Source organism: Pseudophryne corroboree, chromosome 5, assembly GCF_028390025.1.
Source record: "Pseudophryne corroboree isolate aPseCor3 chromosome 5, aPseCor3.hap2, whole genome shotgun sequence".
NCBI lineage: Eukaryota > Metazoa > Chordata > Amphibia > Anura > Myobatrachidae > Pseudophryne > Pseudophryne corroboree.
Window position 1 is genome coordinate 421,719,522 of NC_086448.1, and position 21,319 is coordinate 421,740,840.

At 46.8% G+C, this 21,319-nt stretch overlaps 1 protein-coding gene across 2 annotated transcripts in view; it reads right to left on the reverse strand.

The window, feature by feature from the left end:
• Positions 1–21,319, reverse strand: part of ANKS6 (ankyrin repeat and sterile alpha motif domain containing 6) — a 255,254-nt gene that overhangs the window by 92,426 nt on the left and 141,509 nt on the right. For both annotated transcript variants that reach the window (XR_010177741.1, XM_063922805.1), the window contains exon 8: positions 18,416–18,465. Coding sequence is in view for 1 of the 2 variants with exons in the window: in XM_063922805.1 (XP_063778875.1) it covers positions 18,416–18,465 (50 nt within the window). In the remaining variant the exon portion in view is untranslated. The remainder of the gene's footprint in view (positions 1–18,415; positions 18,466–21,319) is intronic.

The window sequence follows — 21,319 nt, forward strand, 5'->3', positions numbered from 1 at the left end:
GCCTCAGTTAGATTTTTGTGCCCGACCGAGAAGGGTGCACACTAGGGGCTCTCCTGAGCTTCTTAGTGAAAGTTTAGTTTTAGGTTTTTTATTTTCAGTGAGACCTGCTGGCAACAGGCTCACTGCATCGAGGGACTAAGGGGAGAAGAAGCGAACTCACCTGCGTGCAGAGTGGATTGGGCTTCTTAGGCTACTGGACACCATTTGCTCCAGAGGGACCGAACACAGGCCCAGCCTCGGAGTCCGGTCCCAGAGCCGCGCCGCCGGCCCCCTTACAGAGCCAGAAGCAAGAAGAGGTCCGGAAAATCGGAGGCAGAAGACATCCTGTCTTCACCAAGGTAGCGCACAGCACTGCAGCTGTGCGCCATTGCTCCTCAGCACACTTCACACTTCGGTCACTGAGGGTGCAGGGCGCTAGGGGGGGGGCGCCCTGAGCAGCAATAAAAACACCTTGGCTGGCGAAAATACATCACATATAGCCCCCAGGGCTATATGGATGAATTTTAACCCCTGCCAGATTCCACAGAAAAACGGGAGAAAAGGCCGCCGAGAAGGGGGCGGAGCCTATCTCCTCAGCACACTGGCGCCATTTTCTCTCACAGCTCCGTTGGAGGGAAGCTCCCTGGCTCTCCCCTGCAGTTACTACACTACAGAAAGGGGTTAAAAAAGAGAGGGGGGCACTAATTAGGCGCAGTATAACAATACAGCAGCTATAAGGGGAAAAACACTTATATAAGGTTATCCCTGTATATATATATAGCGCTCTGGTGTGTGCTGGCATACTCTCCCTCTGTCTCCCCAAAGGGCTAGTGGGGTCCTGTCCTCTATCAGAGCATTCCCTGTGTGTGTGCTGTGTGTCGGTACGTTGTGTCGACATGTATGAGGAGGAAAATGATGTGGAGGCGGAGAAATTGCCTGTAACAGAGATGTCACCCCCTAGGGAGTCGACACCTGAGTGTATGAGCTTATGGAAGGAATATGTGACAGTGTCAGCTCTTTACAAAAGATTGATGACATGAGACAGCCGGCGACTCAGCCTGTGCCTGTCCAGGGGTCTCAAAAGCCATCAGGGGCTCTAAAACGCCCGTTACCGCAGATGGCAGATACAGACGCCGACACGGATACTGACTCCAGTGTCGACGATTAAGAGACGAATGTGACTTCCAGTAGGGCCACACGTTACATGATTGAGGCTATGGAAAATGTTTTTACACATTTCTGATAATACCAGTACCACTAAAAAGGGTATTATGTTGGGTGAGAAAAAACTGCCTGTAGTTTTTCCTGCATCTGAGGAATTAAATGAAGTGTGTGATGATGCGTGGGTTTCCCCCGATAAAAACTGTTAATTCCTAAAAAGTTATTAGCATCATACCCCTTCCCGCCAGAGGATAGGGCACGTTGGGAAACACCCCCTAGGGTGAATAAAGCGCTCACACGCTTGTCTAAACAGGTGGCACTACCGTCCCCGGATACGGCCGCCCTTAAGGAACCTGCTGACAGAAAGCAGTAAAATGTATATACACTCACACGGGTGTGATACTGCGACCAGCAATCGCCTCAGCCTGGATGTGCAGTGCTGGGGTGGCTTGGTCGGATTCCCTGACTGACAATATTGATACCCTAGATAGGGACAGTATATTACTGACTATAGAGCATTTAAAAGATGCATTTCTATATATGCGTGATGCACAGAGGGATATTTGCCGACTGGCATCAAGAGTAAGTGCGCTGTCCATTTCTGCCAGAAGAGGGTTATGGACAAGACAGTGGTCAGGTGATGCTGATTCCAAAAGGCATATGGAAGTATCGCCTTATAAAAGGGAGGAGTTATTTGGGGTAGGTCTAACAGACCTGGTGGCCACGGCAACGGCTGGGAAATCCACATTTTTACCCCAGGTAGCCTCTCAACATAAGAAGACGCCGTATTATCAGGCGCAGTCCTTTGGGCCCCATAAGGGCAAGCGGGCAAAAGGCTCCTCATTTCTGCCCCGTGGCAGAGGGAGAGGAAAAAGGCTGCAGCAAACAGCCAGTTCCCAGGAACAGAAGCCCTCTCCCGTTTTCTGCCAAGTCCTCAGCATGACGCTGGGGCTTTACAAGCGGACTCAGGCACGGTGGGGGCCCGTCTCAAAAATTTCAGCGTGCAGTGGGCTCACTCACAGGTGGACCCCTGGATCCTTCAGGTGGTATCTCAGGGGTACAAATTGGAATTCGAGACGTCTCCCCTTCGCCGTTTCCTAAAGTCTGCTTTACCGACGTCTCCCTCCGACAGGGAGGCGGTATGGGAAGCCATTCACAAGCTGTATTCCCAGCAGGTGATAATCAAGGTACCCCTCCTACAACAGGGAAAGGGGTATTATTCCACGCTGTTTGTGGTACCGAAGCCGGACGGCTCGGTGAGACCTAATTTAAATCTGAAATCCTTGAACACTTACATACAAAGGTTCAAATTCAAGATGGAGTCACTCAGAGCGGTGATTGCAAACCTGGAAGAAGGGGATTATATGGTGTCTCTGGACATCAAGGATGCTTATCTCCATGTCCCAATTTACCCTTCTCACCAAGGGTACCTCAGGTTTGTGGTACAGAACTGTCACTATCCGTTTCAGACGCTGCCGTTTGGTTTGTCCACGGCACCCCGGGTCTTTACCAAAGTAATGGCCGAAATGATGATACTCCTTCGAAGGAAGGGAGTTTTAATTATCCCTTACTTGGACGATCTCCGGATAAGGGCAAGATCCAGGGAACAGTTGGTAGTCGGGGTAGCACTATCTCAAGTAGTGTTGCGGCAGCACGGTTGGATTCTTAATATTCCAAAATCGCAGCTGATCCCGACGACACGTCTTCTATTCCTAAGGATGATCCTGGACACAGTCCAGAAAAAGGTGTTTCTCCAGGAGGAGAAAGCCAGGGAGTTATCCGAACTAGTCAGAAACCTCCTAAAACCAGGCCAAGTGTCAGTGCATCAGTGCACAAGGGTCCTGGGAAAAATGGTGGCTTCCTACGAGGCAATTCCATTCGGCAGATTCCACGCAAGAACTTTCCAGTGGGACCTGCTGGAAAAATGGTCCGGATCGCATCTTCAGATGCATCAGCGGATAACCCTGTCACCAAAGACAAGGGTGTCTCTCCTGTGGTGGTTGCAGAGTGCTCATCTTCTAGAGGGCGCAGATTCGGCATTCAGGACTGGGTCCTGGTGACCACAGATGCCAGCCTGCGAGGCTGGGGAGCAGTCACACAGGGAAGAAATTTCCAGGGCTTGTGGTCAAGCCTGGAGACATCACTTCACATAAATATCTTGGAGCTAAGGGCCATTTACAATGCCCTAAGCCAAGCAAGACCTCTGCTTCAAGGTCAGCCGGTGCTGATCCAGTCGGACAACATCACGGCAGTCGCCCACGTAGACAGACAGGGCGGCACAAGAAGCAGGAGGGCAATGGCAGAAGCTGCAAGGATTTTTCGCTGGGCGGAAAATCATGTGATAGCATTGTCAGCAGTGTTCATTCCGGGAGTGGACAACTGGGAAACAGACTTCCTCAGCAGAAGTCTTCCACATGATTGTAAACCGTTGGGAAAAACCAAAGGTGGACATGATGGCGTCCCGCCTAAACAAAAAATTTGGACAGGTATTGCGCCAGGTCAAGGGACCCTCAGGCAATAGCTGTGGACGCTCTGGTAACACCGTGGGTGTACCAGTCAGTGTATGTGTTCCCTCCTCTTCCTCTCTTACCAAAAGTACTGAGAATTATAAGACGGAGGGGAGTAAGAACTATACTCGTGGCTCCGGATTGGCCAAGAAGGACTTGGTACCCGGAACTTCAAGTGATGCTCACGGAGGACCCGTGGCATCTACCTTTAAGAAGGGACCTGCTCCATCAAGGACCCTGTCTATTCCAAGACTTACCGTGGCTGCGTTTGACGGCAGGGCGGTTGAACGCCGGATCCTGAAGGAAAAAGGCATTCCGGATGAAGTCATCCCTACCCTGATCAAAGCCAGGAAGGATGTAACCGCAAAGCATTATCACCGCATTTGGCGAAAATATGTTGCGTGGTGCGAGGCCAGTAAGGCCCCGATGGAGGAATTTCAACTAGGTCGATTCCTGCATTTCCTGCAAACAGGAGTGTCTATGGGCCTAAAATTGGGGTCCATTAAGGTTCAAATTTCGGCCCTGTCAATTTTCTTCCAGAAAGAACTAGCTTCAGTTCCTGAAGTTCAGACGTTTGTAAAAGGGGTACTGCATATACAGCCTCCTTTTTGTGCCTCCAGTGGCACCTTGGGATCTCAATGTAGTTTTGGGGTTCCTAAAGTCACAATGGTTTGAACCACTTGAATCTGTGGAGTTAAAATATCTCACATGGAAAGTGGTCATGCTGTTGGCCCTGGCCTCGGCCAGGCGCGTGTCAGAATTGGCGGCTTTATCCTGTAAAAGCCCTTATCTGATCTTCCATTCAGACGGGGCGGAATTGAGGACTCGTCCTCATTTTCTCCCTAAGGTGGTTTCAGCGTTTCATCTGAACCAACCTATTGTGGTACCTGCGGCTACTAGTGACTTGGAGGACTCCAAGTTGTTGGACATAGTCAGGGCCCTGAAAATATATGTTTCCAGGACGGCTGGAGTCAGAAAATCTGACTCGCTGTTTATCCTGTATGCACCCAACAAGTTGGGTGCTCCTGCTTCTAAGCAGACTATTGCTCGTTGGATTTGTAATACAATTCAGCTTGCACATTCTGTGGCAGGCCTGCCACAGCCAAAATCTGTAAAAGCCCATTCCACAAGGAAGGTGGGCTCATCTTGGGCGGCTGCCCGAGGGGTCTCGGCTTTACAACTTTGCCGAGCAGCTACTTGGTCAGGGGCAAACACGTTTGCAAAATTCTACAAATTTGATACCCTGGCTGAGGAGGACCTGGAGTTCTCTCATTCGGTGCTGCAGAGTCATCCGCACTCTCCCGCCCGTTTGGGAGCTTTGGTATAATCCCCATGGTCCTTACGGAGTTCCCAGCATCCACTAGGACGTCAGAGAAAATAAGAATTTACTTACCGATAATTCTATTTCTCGTAGTCCGTAGTGGATGCTGGGCGCCCATCCCAAGTGCGGATTGTCTGCAATACTTGTACATAGTTATTGTTAACTAAATCGGGTTATTGTTGTTGTGAGCCAGCTATCCAGAGGCTCCTCTGTTATCATGCTGTTAACTGGGTTCAGATCACAGGTTGTACGGTGTGATTGGTGTGGCTGGTATGAGTCTTACCCGGGATTCAAAATCCTTCCTTATTGTGTACGCTCGTCCGGGCACAGTATCCTAACTGAGGCTTGGAGGAGGGTCATAGGGGGAGGAGCCAGTGCACACCAGGTAGTCCTAAAGCTTTACTTTTGTGCCCAGTCTCCTGCGGAGCCGCTATTCCCCATGGTCCTTACGGCGTTCCCAGCATCCACTACGGACTACGAGAAATAGAATTATCGGTAAGTAAATTCTTATTTTTCCCTCCTATTTTAGCTCTGGTGTACCTCCTGAGTGTGCAGGGATGCTTTTTGGCTAGTTTGGGTTGATTTGGAGCAAGTTTGGTCGGCCATGCGGCCGACATGTGGTGTCGGTTGTATGCCAAACATGTGTTTTCCCTCCTATTTTAGCTCTGGTGTACCTCCTGAGTGTGCAGGGATGCTTTTCGGTTAGTTTGGGTTGATTTGGAGCAAGTTTGGACGGCCATGCGGCCGACATGTGGTGTCGGTTGTATGCCAAACATGTGTTTTCCCTCCTATTTTAGCTCTGGTGTACCTCCTGAGTGTGCAGGGATGCTTTTCGGTTAGTTTGGGTTGATTTGGAGCAAGTTTGGTCGGCCATGCGGCCGACATGTGGTGTCGGTTGTATGCCAAACATGTGTTTTCCCTCCTATTTTAGCTCTGGTGTACCTCCTGAGTGTGCAGGGATGCTTTTTGGCTAGTTTGGGTTGATTTGGAGCAAGTTTGGTCGGCCATGCGGCCGACATGTGGTGTCGGTTGTATGCCAAACATGTGTTTTCCCTCCTATTTTAGCTCTGGTGTACCTCCTGAGTGTGCAGGGATGCTTTTCGGTTAGTTTGGGTTGATTTGGAGCAAGTTTGGTCGGCCATGCGGCCGACATGTGGTGTCGGTTTTATGCCAAACATGTGTTTTCCCTCCTATTTTAGCTCTGGTGTACCTCCTGAGTGTGCAGGGATGCTTTTACGGTTAGTTTGGGTTGATTTGGAGCAAGTTTTGGAACACTGTCCGCCGGGAATCATCTCCTTCGTCCATACCCACCAGTAGAGCAGAAGAACATTTCCCGCATCCGAAAGCACTGCGACAAAGAGTCACCGGCAAACGGTTTGCGACACATGTTGTGTAAAATACAACATGCATTTACCATGCCGCAAACCTTCGCCAGGTGACCTCACCGCTAACCGCAAAGTTCCCACCATTGAATATAATGGAGAGGCTTTGTGATGCGCTGTCTGACAGCTCAGAAGTGCAGCCAATCAGCAGAGTGCAAGGACGTTGTGCACGCTGATTGGCTTAAGAGACCTTTCAGTGACAACAGTCACAAAGGGGTCTCTGCATTCGGGGAAAGGGGTCCATGTGTAAACATGGGTCCCCTTTCAGTCCGCTGGTCCGGGTTTGTCGTGTTATTTTTTAGCCAAGTACGTGGATTTATCTCTGGACACTAGAGATCAGGTGAGTGTTATTTATTTCACAGGTACCCTGGATCGACGGAGACTGTGGCAGTCGGCGGGTCAACATAGGTAAGTATGTGTGTGTTGGCAGTTGTGTAATAAAGTTTTACTCTCAAGGTGTGTGTCTCCTGTTTTTATTTGGGTATTTTTTTTCCAGTAGTACTACAGGTACCAGCGGTCCCGTTTTTCTCTCACATGCTGGTACTTGTGGTTCTCCAAGTACCAGCTTGCGGGGGAGGCTTGCTGGGACTTGTAGTACTACTGGGAAAAAACAATATTCTTTCAATTTTCTCAAGGCTATCAGCCCCCCATCCGCAGCCCTTGGATAGGGGGGACAGCCTCGGGCTTCACCCCTGGCCCTTGGGTGGCTGGAGGGGGGGGACCCCTTGATTGAAGGGGTCCCCACTCCCCCAGGGTACCCCGGCCAGGGGTGACTAGTTGGATATTTAATGCCACGGCCGCAGGGCGCTGTATAAAAGTGACCCCCGGCTGTGGCATTATCTGTCCAGCTAGTGGAGCCCGATGCTGGTGTAAAAAATACAGGGGACCCCTACTCTTTTTGTCCCCCGTATTTATTGCACCAGCACCAGGCGCAGAGCCCGGTGCTGGTTTTAAAAATACGGGGGATCCCCTGTCAATTTTTCCCCTGCATTTTTAGAACCAGGACCAGCTCGAAGAGCCCGAGGCTGGTTATGCTTTGGAGGGGGGACCCCACGCCATTTTTTTTCAGGATTTTACCATTTATAAAAAAAAAAAAAAAAATATTTTAAAAAATATATAAATAATACTTGTGCCTCCAAAAAAGACAAACCTAGTACCTAATCCCTCCTAATATAAATAGATATGCTATTACCAAAAAAAAAAACACACCAAAAAAAACGTGTTTTAAATTTTTTTTATTAGTTTCACCCACCAAAGTGTGGCGGATTGAAAATGACGAATTTGCTGTCTAAAAGCACTGTTGTCGAATTTCCAAACTTCCATTGAATAGACTTTGGTCGAATTGCAGCATTTGTACCATTGCAAAAAAAGTCGAATTTGACAAAAGTCGAATTTCCAAAAGTCGAATTTTGAATGTCCGTTTTTTGGCGTAAAGTACTGGATTGCATTGTCGATTTATTTATTTTTTGGCGAAAAAGTCCCGAAATTCGACAATTTCGGGAATTCGACCGCAATTGCATATACCCCTATGTAGAGGAGAAAAAGATGAGGATGCCTCACAAAGTACAGGGAGTGTGTGTGTGTGTGTGTGGGGGGGGGGGGGGGTGTGATCCATGATCGATTGGTGTCGTGAGGTAGAAATTTATATATAAACACAGTAAATGCTGGCACTCAAATTCCAAAGAAATGGTATGGCCTAGGTGCCTTCCCCAGTCGCTAACAGCGGCCGCATATAGCAAGGGAAGAATGCAGGTGGCACTCGCAGGGCTTGCAGAAAATAATGTTACATACATTTCTATGGTGCTAGACGCCCGTGTGTAACGTTATTTTCTGCAAGCCCTACTAGTGCCACGAATAAAAATAATAATCCTTGCAAACAATCAAAAATGTTAGGAGCCTCAAATAAGAGCCAAAGGGCTAGTAATACGCCACCAAGTTGTTCAGTTGTCTCAGAATGGCAAAGATCCAGCAGCTTGTTACTTTACACAAATGAATCCAAGCATCTGGAGTCAGCAATGGATGGCGTTAGTAAGCACTCTTTTTCACACAAAATAAATGGAAGTCAGTGGTTAGTGAGTTACCGTCCAACTCTGTTTACCAAGTCTGTGCTATACTATAAATGCCACTTCGGATAAGGGGAAAGTGAAAGTAGTTTACCCACTGTCCTGTGGTCACCCCCGTTGGGGAGTACACTCAAACCCCGTACTACTTTCCACCAGGCTTGTTATGAAATAAACACAAAAAAGTCTTGTCAGTCATATAGCAACCAAATCTCACCGCTCCTCAGAGACAGGCCAGGGTCCTGCAGTGAAAATGATCAGTCCTTCACACTGAAAGTGCCTTAATCCAAAGTTACCAACAAGGGGGTGGGGTCCTCACACATTTCCCCACCTCCTAATCGGTGGTTTCCTCAAGAGACATGGGCCCTCATTCCGAGTCGTTCGCTCTGTAATTTTCTTCGCATCGCAGCGTTTTTCTGCTTAGTACGCATGCGCAATGTTCGCACTGCGACTGCGCCAAGTAATTTTGCTATGAAGATAGTTTTTTTACTCACGGCTTTTTCTTCGCTCCGGCGATCGTAATGTGATTGACAGGAAATGGGTGTTACTGGGCGGAAACACAGCGTTTTATGGGCGTGTGGATAAAAAACGCTACCGTTTCCGGAAAAAACGCGGGAGTGTCTGGGCGAACGCTGGGTGTGTTTGTGACGTCAAACCAGGAACGACAAGCACTGAACTGATCGCAGATGCCGAGTAAGTCTGAAGCTACTCTGAAACTGCTAAGTAGTTTGTAATCGCAATATTGCGAATACATCGTTCGCAATTTTAAGAAGCTAAGATTCACTCCCAGTAGGCGGAGGCTTAGCGTGTGTAACTCTGCTAAAATCGCCTTGCGAGCGAACAACTCGGAATGAGGGCCATGGTCTTCTGATGAAGCAGCTGATTAGGAGGTGGAGAAATATCAAGCATCAGGATACTCATGGCTTCAGGATTACATGTTAGGTAAAGCACAATGTCAAGGGAAACCTTATTTTATAGTATACCTAGAAGATGTGTAACATAAAAAGGTGGACCATTGGCCTTTCTTAATTAAAACCCTGATCCTAAGGTCATTCATACCCGACAGATTGTGTATAATTTCTGGAAAGGCCCCAAATGATTAAAAATACTCTAGCACAAAGTGATTTTCGGGGAAAGTTAAATTTGACAGCTGCCGGGATACCGGCGGTCAGGATATTGGCACCGGAATCCCGACAGTCAACAATGCCACCAGCCGGAATCCCGGCAAAACAGGACTATTCCCAGTCGTGGGTGTCCACGACAGTAGGAATAGACCCTGTGTCGAGCGCAGTGAACCACCTAGCCCACAAGGTGACTCTTTGCGCTCACCCTGTTGCCGGCATTCTGGCGGGCAGGATGCCGCTGACGGGATATGGACAACTGGCATCCATGGTAAATCATACTGAATCCACTTTTTCATCTACAACCATTAATAATAGAACACACTACTGGTTTTCACCTCTGTGGATCTTGTGTGGACGATCAAAATGAAAGTCACAGATCTTACTATCAATGGTAACAGACGTAAATGTGCTCTACTTTGTCAAATGTATGTTTGAAAAACCCTATATTGGAAGGACAACGGGACCATTGAAAGTCTGTATCTCAGAGCATTTACAAAATATAAGGGTTTGGAAAACACTCATTATCTCACCATTTTAAGTACTCTACAAAATATGTTAAAAGATTTGGGGCTTTAACACAGGTGAAAGGGAATTAGAGGACAAGGGATATAACAGTCTGGCAAGAACAGAGATTAAACATAGTTATGAATTCAAAACTCTAATACCTCTGGGTCTAATCAGTGATTTAGAGATCTAGGGGGTTATTCAATTCAATTCGGAACTGCCATCTTGTCGGAAAGACGGAAGTTTGCGACTTTAGGTTGGATAGTGTTTTCCGACCTATTCAATGGTCCTGTCGGAAAACACGTGGATCGGCGAATTAGCTGCGGATCCACATGTGTTATCGGATTCACAGCCAAATCCAACAGGTTTTAGCCCCATTTCCGACAATGTCAATGCAACTCTAAAAAAAAGTCAGATTGACATTGTCGAGAACGGCCAAATCCTGTCGGATTTGGCCGCAAATTAAATACTGCATTGTCAGATCCTTTCCGTCGGAAAGGATCTGACAAGCATTGAATATTGGTTTTTAGAAACTTGTTTATTTACCTATTTGTAATTTTCTTTCAGGGAATCTATGTTAGTTAATGATGGTTAGGGATTCCTGTCATGAGATTTCAGATATATAAAATGTGGGGTAAAGTTTATTAGGGTACATGTTGCCAGAGGTGCTGAACTTTGGGCGAGAATTTTTAAAATGGCAAACATTTACAAGGCAAAACCAATTTCTTCAACTTCTGCAGCATGTCAGTTTGTCTTTTAGATGCAGTGTCAGATCCATGTGGTGGGAAATGGTCAGTTCCATCACATTTAAAGAGCATTATAGTAACTTGTATCCATTAATTCTAAGGACATCAATTCAATGGACTGCAAAAGATTAAAACATAATTTTGACGTTAAACCAAAAGAGAACGGGGGGTCATTCCGAGTTGTTCGCTCGCAAGCTGCTTTTAGCAGCTTTGCACACGCTAAGCCGCCGCCTACTGGGAGTGAATCTTAGCTTATCAAAATTGCGAACGAAAGATTAGCAGAATTGCGAATAGACACTTCTTAGCAGTTTCTGAGTAGCTCCACACTTACTCGGCATCTGCGATCAGTTCAGTCAGTTTCGTTCCTGGTTTGACGTCACAAACACACCCAGCGTTCGCCCAGACACTCCTCCGTTTCTCCAGCCACTCCCGCGTTTTTCCCAGAAACGGTAGCGTTTTTTCGCACACACCCATAAAAGGGCCAGTTTCCGCCCAGAAACACCCACTTCCTGTCAATCACATTACGATCACCAGAACGAAGAAAAACCTCGTAATGCCGTGAGTAAAATACCTAACTGCATAGCAAATTTACTTGGTGCAGTCGCACTGCGGACATTGCGCATGCGCATTAGCGACTAATCGCTCCGTTGCGAGAAAAAAATACCGAGCGAACAACTCGGAATGACCCCCAACATTCTACCCAAAATCTGGAACACTGAAGGACTGCTTTTAAACAAAAAATGTGAGTCCACTTAATCTACACATCAAACAAGTCCAGTCTGAACAACCTGGACATTTAAATCTGTGTTAGGACCGCCGCAAGATATTTCCACTTCATCTGTAACTACTCATATTTATGCTTTTAGTTTACCACAAACATCTGAATTCTCAGCTGTAACAATGTAGTTTTGCCTTTACACATTTTTGAAAGTCCAATCTGAATTACCATTGCTTTTTGCCTACTCTGGCAACTTTCAATTCTAAGATTACTTTAAAACTCAAGTTATGCAACCTTATAATCTTTTTTTATTTTGCTTGAAACTGTATCATTGTCGTTGAACATACACATTTACCAACACTGTACTTTTACTTGCCGTCCTGCAAGTCTATTGTTCTGTCTCTATCATACAGTATCCACTCCTATTTCAAATTTTTTATCACCCATTTACCTCATCCATACTACAGTATGTCAAGGTTTTCATCAACCCTCTCCATCACTCTTTGTCTACCTTATGCTTTATTTTGCCCCTTCCTCCTAACTCTATCTTTCCCACCTAGTCTCCTACTCTCTCCCCTCCACTGCTTCCCATCCATACCTCTGTTTCCCTCCCCTTCCCCTCCTGTTACCCCAGTTTTAATCACCTCTTTCCCACCATGGGCCTTCTACCCCGCAACTCGGCACTGTTCCTCCCTCCTTTCCCTGTAACTTCAAATCACCTCCATCCACATCATAATGTACTCCCTTCCCTGCCTTCCTTCTGCAGTTTCTCCTCCTAGCTTAGGAGCCCACACCAACACTATACCCACTTTACCCCTGCCATCCAAATTAATCTCACCTACACGCTACAGAAACCCTGATAATCTCATTTGCATCTCTCCGGAAAACTCACACCCCCTTATCCTGTGCCAGATCTGTTTGTAACCCATGACCTTTTCATCTCCAACTCCCTGCATCTCTTTGCCATTACTGATTACCCCATCTTACACTACTCCTTCTGCTGCTCTCTCTGCTGGGGGCCCAACATTCTCACACATCTCCCGGCCTGGGGGTCACCAAGGCTGTGGTATTGGGATCCTTTTACCCTCTCGCTGCTCCTACCAACTCATACCCCCAGAACCGTCCCTTACAATCTCTCCATTTGAGGTCCATGCCATATACCTCTTCAAAATTGTTCATCTTCGAGTAGCTGATATTTACCGTCCCCATGGCATTCCCTTCAAATTCCTCTACAACTCCTGGCTTCCTCAGTTTCACTCAGTTTCGCTCTTCCGACATTCCCTCCATTATCTTAGGAGATTTCAACATCCCAATCAATATCCCCACAAAATTCACTGCCTCTAAACTCCTTATCCCCACATTGTCGCTCCTACGTAAATGGAAGCTCACTTGATCTGGTCTTCACTCACTGTTGTTATAATTCAGATTTCTCCAACTCCCCATTTCCAATCTCTGACCACCAGTTGCTCTCTTTTAACTTATCTCTCTCTGCTTCGCCATCTCTACCTTCTAAAGCCACCATCACTAAGTATAACATTGAAGCTATCGACGCCACTTCAATATCCTCCCTGTTCGACTCACTTCTCTCTCCTATTCTCTCTCATGTCCTGAACAAGCCACTTCCCTATACAATGTATCCCTTACTTCTGCTCTTGACTCCACTGACCACTATTCATCCTCACAGATTAACAACTCAACCATGGCACACCAAATGCACCAGATTTCTGCTAAATTGCTCACGTACTGCCTAGCGACAGTGGAGGAAATCATGCTCTGAGACAGACTTCCTCCATTTTCAAACTTATGTGCTCATCCTTTATCACATCCCTTACTAAACAATCATACTTCAAGAACCTCAACTCTTCCCAGTCTTTGAAATCCCCCCCACCCCCACCCCCCGGCGCCTCTTTGCCATTGTCAACTCCCTCCTCTGCTCACCCTCACCTCATCTCCCTGCTCACTCTCTGCTCTTGACTTTGACACTGACTTCACATTCAAAACTGACACCATTCATCAGGACATGACATCCCACCAGACCATCAGCAACCAGCCACCGCCTTTCCCTTAAAACCCCTCCCGCCCTTCTTACCAACTCTTGACAGCTTTCTCCCATGTATCTGGTGAGGAAGTCATGGCCCTCACCTGTTCCAGCAGCCCTACTACTCCACCTCCCCAGTTGACCCTATCCCCTCCTGCACCCTCTGATACATCTTTCCTTCTGCCTGTTCCCATCTTGCCCACCTCCTCAATCTCTCCCTCTCATCAGGCACTGTCCCCATGGCCTTCAAGCATGCACTTGTCTCCCCTATTCTTAAAAACCTACCCTTGATCCATACACCCTCTCCAACTACCAACCTTTCTTTCTCCTCCCTTTTGCCTCCAAACCCCTTGAGCATATTGTCTACAACTGCCTTACTATCTTTCTTTCCTCCAACTGCTTGACCCATTCCAGTCTGGCTTTCATCCTCTCCACTCCACTAAATCTGCCCTCACAAAGGTCTGCAATGACCTCCTTTCTGCTAAATCCAAGGGTCACTACTCTCTGCTTGTTCTCCTTTACCTCTCTACTGCTTTTGACACTGTGGACCACTCTCCTCCTGCAACTGCTTCACTCCCTTGGTCTGCGGGATACTGCCCTCTCCTGGCTATCCCCCTACCTCTCTGACCATTCCTTCTTAGTCTCCTCTCATGACTCCACCCCCCCACCTCCCTCTCTTCCACTTCGGCAAACTGTAGGTGTCCCCCAAGGTTCTGTTCTTAGTCCTCTTCTTTTCTCTCTATATGTTCTCTTTAGGTGAGCGCATTAGCTCTTTTGACTTACAATAGCATCTCTATGCTGATGATCCTCAAACCTAACTTTCCTCCTCTGACCTCTACTCACTCGTATCTCCAACTGTCTCTCTGCTATCTATTCTTGGATTACCCAGCGCTTTCTTAAACTTAACATGTCTAAGACTGAGCTGATCACCCCCACCCCCCAACCCACACACACAATTTAATTATCTATTGATGACACTACTATCTCCTCTATCTACCAAGTTCACTGTCTTGGAATATATCTTAACTCCTCCCTTTCCTTCAAACCACACATTCAGCACCTCTCAAACCTGCCGTTTACATCTCAAAAATATTTCCAGGATCAGATACTTTCTCACCCAGCCGCCACTAAGACCTTTATCCACTCACTGGTCATCTCCAGACTGGACTACTGTAATCTTCTCCTATCCCTGACAAATGCCTTTCTCCACTCCAATCTATCCTTGATGCTGCTGCCCGGCTCCTCTTTCTCACCAAACATACTACGTCCACCTTTCCTCTCTTACAAGCCCTTCACTGCCTACCCTTCCCCTTCAGAATCAAATTCAAACTTCTCACACTCACTTACAAAGCCCTCACTGACTCCGTTCCCATAAATATCTGACTTAATCTTCCTTTACACTCCTGTCCATCATCTTCGTTCTGCTAATGCATGCCGCTTCTCCTGCCTAATGATTACCTCCTCCCAATCCTAGCTCCAACATTTTGCACGTGCCGCTCCATTTCTCTGGAATTCTCTACCTCAGAATCTCCACCAGGCTCTCAAGACACAATTCACCAAACTCTAATCCTAGACCCTCTGTCCCACACTCACTGTCTACACTATGGCCCTCATTCCGAGTTGTTCACTTGCTAGCTGCTTTTAGCAGCCGTACAAACGCTAAGCCGCCGCCCTCTGGGAGTGTATCTTAGCTTAGCAGAAGTGCGAACGAAAGGATCGCAGCGCTGCTGCAAAAAAAGATTGTGTAGTTTCTGAGCAGCTCCAGACCTACTACTAGCTTGCGATCACTTCAGACTATTTAGTTCCTGTTTTGACGTCACGAACACGCCCTGCGTTCGGCCAGCCACGCCTGCGTTTCTCCAGGCATGCCTGCATTTGTACCTGACACGCCTGCGTTTTTACACACACTCCCCGAAAACGGTCAGTTACCTCCCAGAATCACCCACTTCCTGTCAATCACTCTGCGACCAGTAGTGCGACTGAAAAGCGTCGCTAGACCTTGTGTGAAACTGCATCGGCTTTTGTGAAAGTACGTTGCGCGTGTGCACTGCGCCGCATACGCAAGCGCAGAAGTGCCGCTTTTTTACCTAATCGCTGCGAACGAAAACAGATAGCGAACAACTAGGAATGACCCCGTATATGTGTTACACCTGTCTGTCTGCCCCTCCCCTTTAGAATAGAAAAGCTCTCACAAATAGGGCCCTCTTCCCTCATGTGCTTATCTTCTCTTACGTAAACTATCTTCTACTTCATACTCCTTTTGACGGCACCAAATTCCTTGGTTTTCTGCCAACCTGATACTTAGTTCAGTGTCGTCTGCTGATGCAGATATGTTTATATACCTGTACTTGTCCTATATTGGGCCGGATATAATGCCGCCCGAGTTTGGTAGCCGTACAGGATGGCGGCCGAACTTAAAAGAAGTCAGAGTTCGGCTGGCATCCCACACAACTGCTGAACTCGGGCGGCATTACATCCTGCCCATCGTCTTGAACTGTAAAGTCACTGTTTTCTTGTTTTGCTTATTTGTTTATGTACTCTTTAATTGGGCGCTGCGGAACCCTTGTAGCGCCATAAAAAAAGGATAATAATAATGATAATAATAATAATTCAATCAGATGCTTCTCTCTGCTGCATCTGATCGTACATGCATTGCCAGCGTCAGTGGCAGCCTGTCTTTACCTTTCTTCTACTGTTAGTGGATCAAGCTATGAAATCTAGGGTAAGGGAATTACAATCAGGCTACCGTGGGGAAAACGAGATGGGTGTAGTGTTTTGGGGACATTTATGTTGGGGGTGGGTCGTCCATGTCAGAGCTGTATTTATATTGTGTTTGAATCTTTTGCGATAAATTTCAAATCCTATACATTCTGAACAATATTAATAAATAAACTAACACTATACATTAAGTAATAATAATAATGTTAAAAATGGCACACATTTTCTGCAGGGCTCAGTCATTATAATGGTAATTCCCCAAAACCAAAAAGTCTAGCTCTGCCACTGTTCAGAAGGTATTGTCATGTGATCCAGGTAAGTTTGAGGGAAGGGAATACTCTATGTAAATAATATAATACAGTAGATGTAGTGATACTTTTTCATCAGAGATGATAACTTACTCACCAATAGAAGCTATATAAAACATTAATTTGTTTCTAGACTGGGTGAAATAATAGGTAATGTCTCTAACAAATTTATAGTACAAGAAACATTATGTTAAAAATATAGTTGTGCTCATAAATTTACATACCCTAGTAGAATTTGTAATTTTCTGGCCATTTGTCAGAGAATATTAATGATAACTCACAAACTTTTCTTTCACTCATGGTTAGTGGTTGGGTGAAGCCATTTATTGTCAAACAACTGTGTTTACTCTTTTTAAATCATAATGACAACAGAAACTACCCAAATGACCCTGATCAAAAGTTTACATACCCTGGAGATTTTGGCCTGATAACATGCACACAAGTTGACACAAACGGGTTTGAATGCCTACTAAAGGTAACTATCCTCACCTGTGATCTGTTTGCTTGTAATCAGTGTCTGTGTATAAATGGTCAGTGAGTTCCTGGACTCCTGCATCTTTGATCCAGTGCTGCACTGACGTGTCTGGATTTTGAGTCATGGGGAAAGCAAAAAAATTGTCAAAGGATCTGTGGGAAAAGGTAATTGAACTGTATAAAACAGGAAAGGGATATAAAAAGATATCCAAGCAATTGAGAATGCCAATCAGCAGTGTTCAAACTCTAATTAAGAAGTGAAAAATGAGGGATTCTGTGGAAACCAAATCACGGTCAGGTAGACCAACAAAAGTTTCAGCCACAACTGCCAGGAAAATTGTTCGGGATGCAAAGAAAAATCCACAAATAACTTCAGCTGAAATACAGGACTCTCTGGAAAAAAGTGGTGTGGTTGTTTCAAGATGCACAATAAGGAGGCATTTGAAGATAAATGGGCTGCATGGTCGAGTCGCCAGAAGAAAGCCATTACTACGCAAATGCTACAAAGCATCCCGCTCACAATACTCCAAACAGCACAGAGACAAGCCTCAAAACTTCTGGAACAAAGTCATTTGGAGTGATGGGACCAAAATTTAACTTTTTGGCCACAACCATAAACGTTACATTTGGAGAGGAGTCAACAAGGCCTATGATGAAAGGTACACCATTCCTACTGTGAAACACGGAGGTGGATCGATGATGTTTTGGGGATGTGTGAGCTACAAAGGCACTGGATACTTGGTCAAAATTGATGGCAAGATGAATGCAGCATGTTATCAGAAAATACTGGAGGAAAATTTGAACTCATCAGCCCAGAAGCTGCGCATGGGACGTACTTGGACGTTCCAACATGACAATGATCCAAAACACAAGGCCAAGTCGACCTGTCATTGGCTACAGCAGAATAAAGTGAAGGTTCTGGAGTGGCCATCTCAGTCTCCTGACCTCAATATCATTGAGTTCAGGAGACTGACTGATTTACAGGAACTGGAGGCTTTTTGCCAAGAAGAATGGGCAGCTTTACTATCTGAGAAAATAAAGAGCCTCATTCACAACTACCACAAATAACTTCAAGCTGTCATTGATGTTAAAGGGGGGCAATATACGGTATTAAGAACTGGGGTATGTAAACTTTTGATCAGGGTCATTTGGGTAGTTTCTGTTGTCATTATGATTTAAAAAGAGTAAACAGTTGTTTGACAATAAATGGCTTCACCCAACCACTAACCATAAGTGAAAGAAAAGTTTGTTAGTTATCATTCATATTCTCTGCCAAATGGCCAGAAAATCACAAATTCTGCTAGGGTATGTAAACTTATGAGCACAACTGTAAGTGGTGTTCAGTGGTCAATAACTGCAACTTAACAGAACTTACCATAGTAGCCAGTAGCAAGTCGTCATTCTCAGTTTTTGTTGTTCCCAATCCTACAAAAAATAAAAATACTTGAAAGACGGATCAAAAAGGGGATTTTAATTACCTACCGGTAAATCTTTTTCCCGTAGTCCATAAGGGATACTGGGAACAATGATTACGATGGGGTATAGATGGGGTCCAAAGGAGCCGGTGCACTTTAAATTTCTTCAACAGGGTATGCTGCCTCCTCCCCTCTATGCCCTCCCTCACAGCTCAGTCTAGGAAAACTGTGTCCTAAGGAGAAGGACATACTTGAGAGGAGGAAACATGACAAGACAACTAGAGGTGAGATTAACGAACCAGCACAAAGCAACAACAAAACTAGCAACTGCTAGTGAAACCGGAAAACAGCAACAGCTGAAATTAACAACTTGACACAAGAACAGTAACTTGCTGGAAAGGTGAAGCACAGAGGCGGGAGCCCAGTATCCCTTATGGACTACGAGAAAAGGATTTACCGGTAGGTAATTAAAATCCCCTGTTCTCTATCATCCATAAGGGATACTGGGAACACTTATTACGATGGGGACGTCTCAAAGCTCCCAGAATGGGTGGGAACGTGCTGAGACGCCTGCAACACCGTATGTCCAAACTGTACACCCTCCGAGGTCAGGGTATCAAACCTGTAGAACTTGACAAACGTGATTGTCCCTGACCAGGTAGCAGCCCGGTATAGTTGCAAAGCCGAGACACCACAGACAGCCACCCAGGAAGAACCCACAAACCTGGTAGAGTGGGCCTTGACAGACCTAGGAACAGGCAATTCCGCTGAAGCATAGGCCTGTTGGATAGTAAACCTAATCCAACAGGCGATGGACTGCTTGGAAACAGGAAGACCTTTCTTGCTAGCGTCATAGAGGACAAACAATGAATCCGATTTTCGGACAGTCGCAGTCCTCTTGACGTAAATCCTCAGGGCTCGCACAACATCCAAGGATTCAGGAAGAGAGGCAATGGCCGCAGCCTCCGGACCACAATAGGCTGATTCAGGTGGAACGCAGAGACCACTTTCAGTAGGAACTGCTGACGAGTCCTGAGCTCTGCCCTGTCCGCATGAAAGACCAGGTGAGGACTTCTACAGGACAAAGCCCCCAGTTCTGAAACCCGCCTCGCGGAAGCCAAGGTCAAGAGCATCACCGTCTTCCACGTGAGGAATTTGTCTTCCACCGACATCAGAGGCTCAAACCAAGAAGACTGTAGGAATTTCAGAACCACGTTGAGATCCCAAGGAGCCGTGGGCAGCACAAAGGGAGGTTGAATATGCAGGACACCCTGCAGGAACGTCTGTACCTCAGGCAGAGCAGCCAATTTCTTCTGGAAGAAGATGGACAAGGCCGAGATCTGAACCTTTATGGAGCCCAATTGTAGGCCCATATCCATGCCAGCTTGTAGGAAGCGCAAAGCACCCCAGATTGAATTCCGCAGCTGGACACCCTCGGCCTTCACACCAGGAGACGTACCGTTTCCAGCTATGGTGGTAATGCTACGACGCGACAGGCTTCCTGGCCTGAACCATGGCGGTAATGACCTTATCTGAAATACCCTTCTTAGCTGGAATGTTCCGTTCAACCGCCACACCGTTAAACGAAGCCGCCGTAAGTCCGGGTAGACGAAAGGCCCTTGTTGAAGAAGATCCTACCATAGTGGGAGGGCCCAGGGTTCTTCTACTGTCATGGCCAGAAGATCCGTGTACCAAACTCTACGAGGCCAAACGGGGGCAATGAGAATTGCCTATACCCCCTCCCTGCGGATTCTTTTTAGGGAGAGTAAGGGAGTATATGAATCGGAGGGAACAGGTACACTAGCTGGTAATCCCACGGTGCCGTCAGCACGTCCACCGCTGCTTGGTACTTCGACCTGGAACAACAGCTCTTGTTGAGCCAAGAGGCCATCAGATCAATCTGTGGACATCCCCACAGATCTGTTATCATCTGGAACACCTGTGGATGCAGACCCCACTCTCCTGGGTGGAGGTCGTGGCGGCTTATGAAGTTCGCCTCCCAGTTCACTCCTGGAATAAAAATGGCTGACACCGCCCTTGCATTGCGTTTGACCCAAAGGAGAATCTTGGATACTTCCTGCATGCAGGCCCTGCTCTTTGTTCCTGCCTGTCGATTGACATATGCCACCGCTGCGGCATTGTCTGACTGAACTTGAATGGCTTGACCTCAGAGCAGATGAGCTCCCTGCAGCAGAGCATTGTATATTGCTCTGAGTTCCAGTATGTTTATCGGAAGGCAGGCCTCGAGTTCTGACCACCTGCCCTAGAACTGTACCCCTTGTGTAATAGCGCCCCAGCCCCATAGGCTTGCATCCGTGGTCACGAGAATCCAATCCTGTATCCCGAAGCTCCTCCCCGCCAAGAGGTTGTAGGGCTGTAACCACCACAGAAGAGAGAGCCTGGCCTGTGGTGACAGACGAATTACTTGGTGCATCTGCAGATGCGAACCCGACCACTTCTTCAGGAGGTCCAGATCGAAGGTCCTTGCATGAAACCTGCCAAACGGAATGGCCTCAAAAGAGGCCATCATCTTAACCCAACAGATGGGTGCAAAGATGTATCAAGACCTTGCGTGGTTGTACAACCAATCAAACCAACTCCTGAAGAGCCCAAACCAACTCCTGAAAGTTCAGAATCCAACCGTGGCGTGACAACAGGGATGTCATGCAGCAGATGCTGTCCAGCAGAATTTCTTTTGACCTTGCTTTTATAAGCAGATCATCCAGGTAGGGGACAATGTTCACCCCCTAAATCCTGAGTTGTAACATCATCTCCGCCACTACCTTGGTGAAAACCCTTGGGGCTGTGGATAAGCCGAAGGGTTGCTCCTGGAACTGGTAGTGTTCCTCCATCAGAGCAAACCT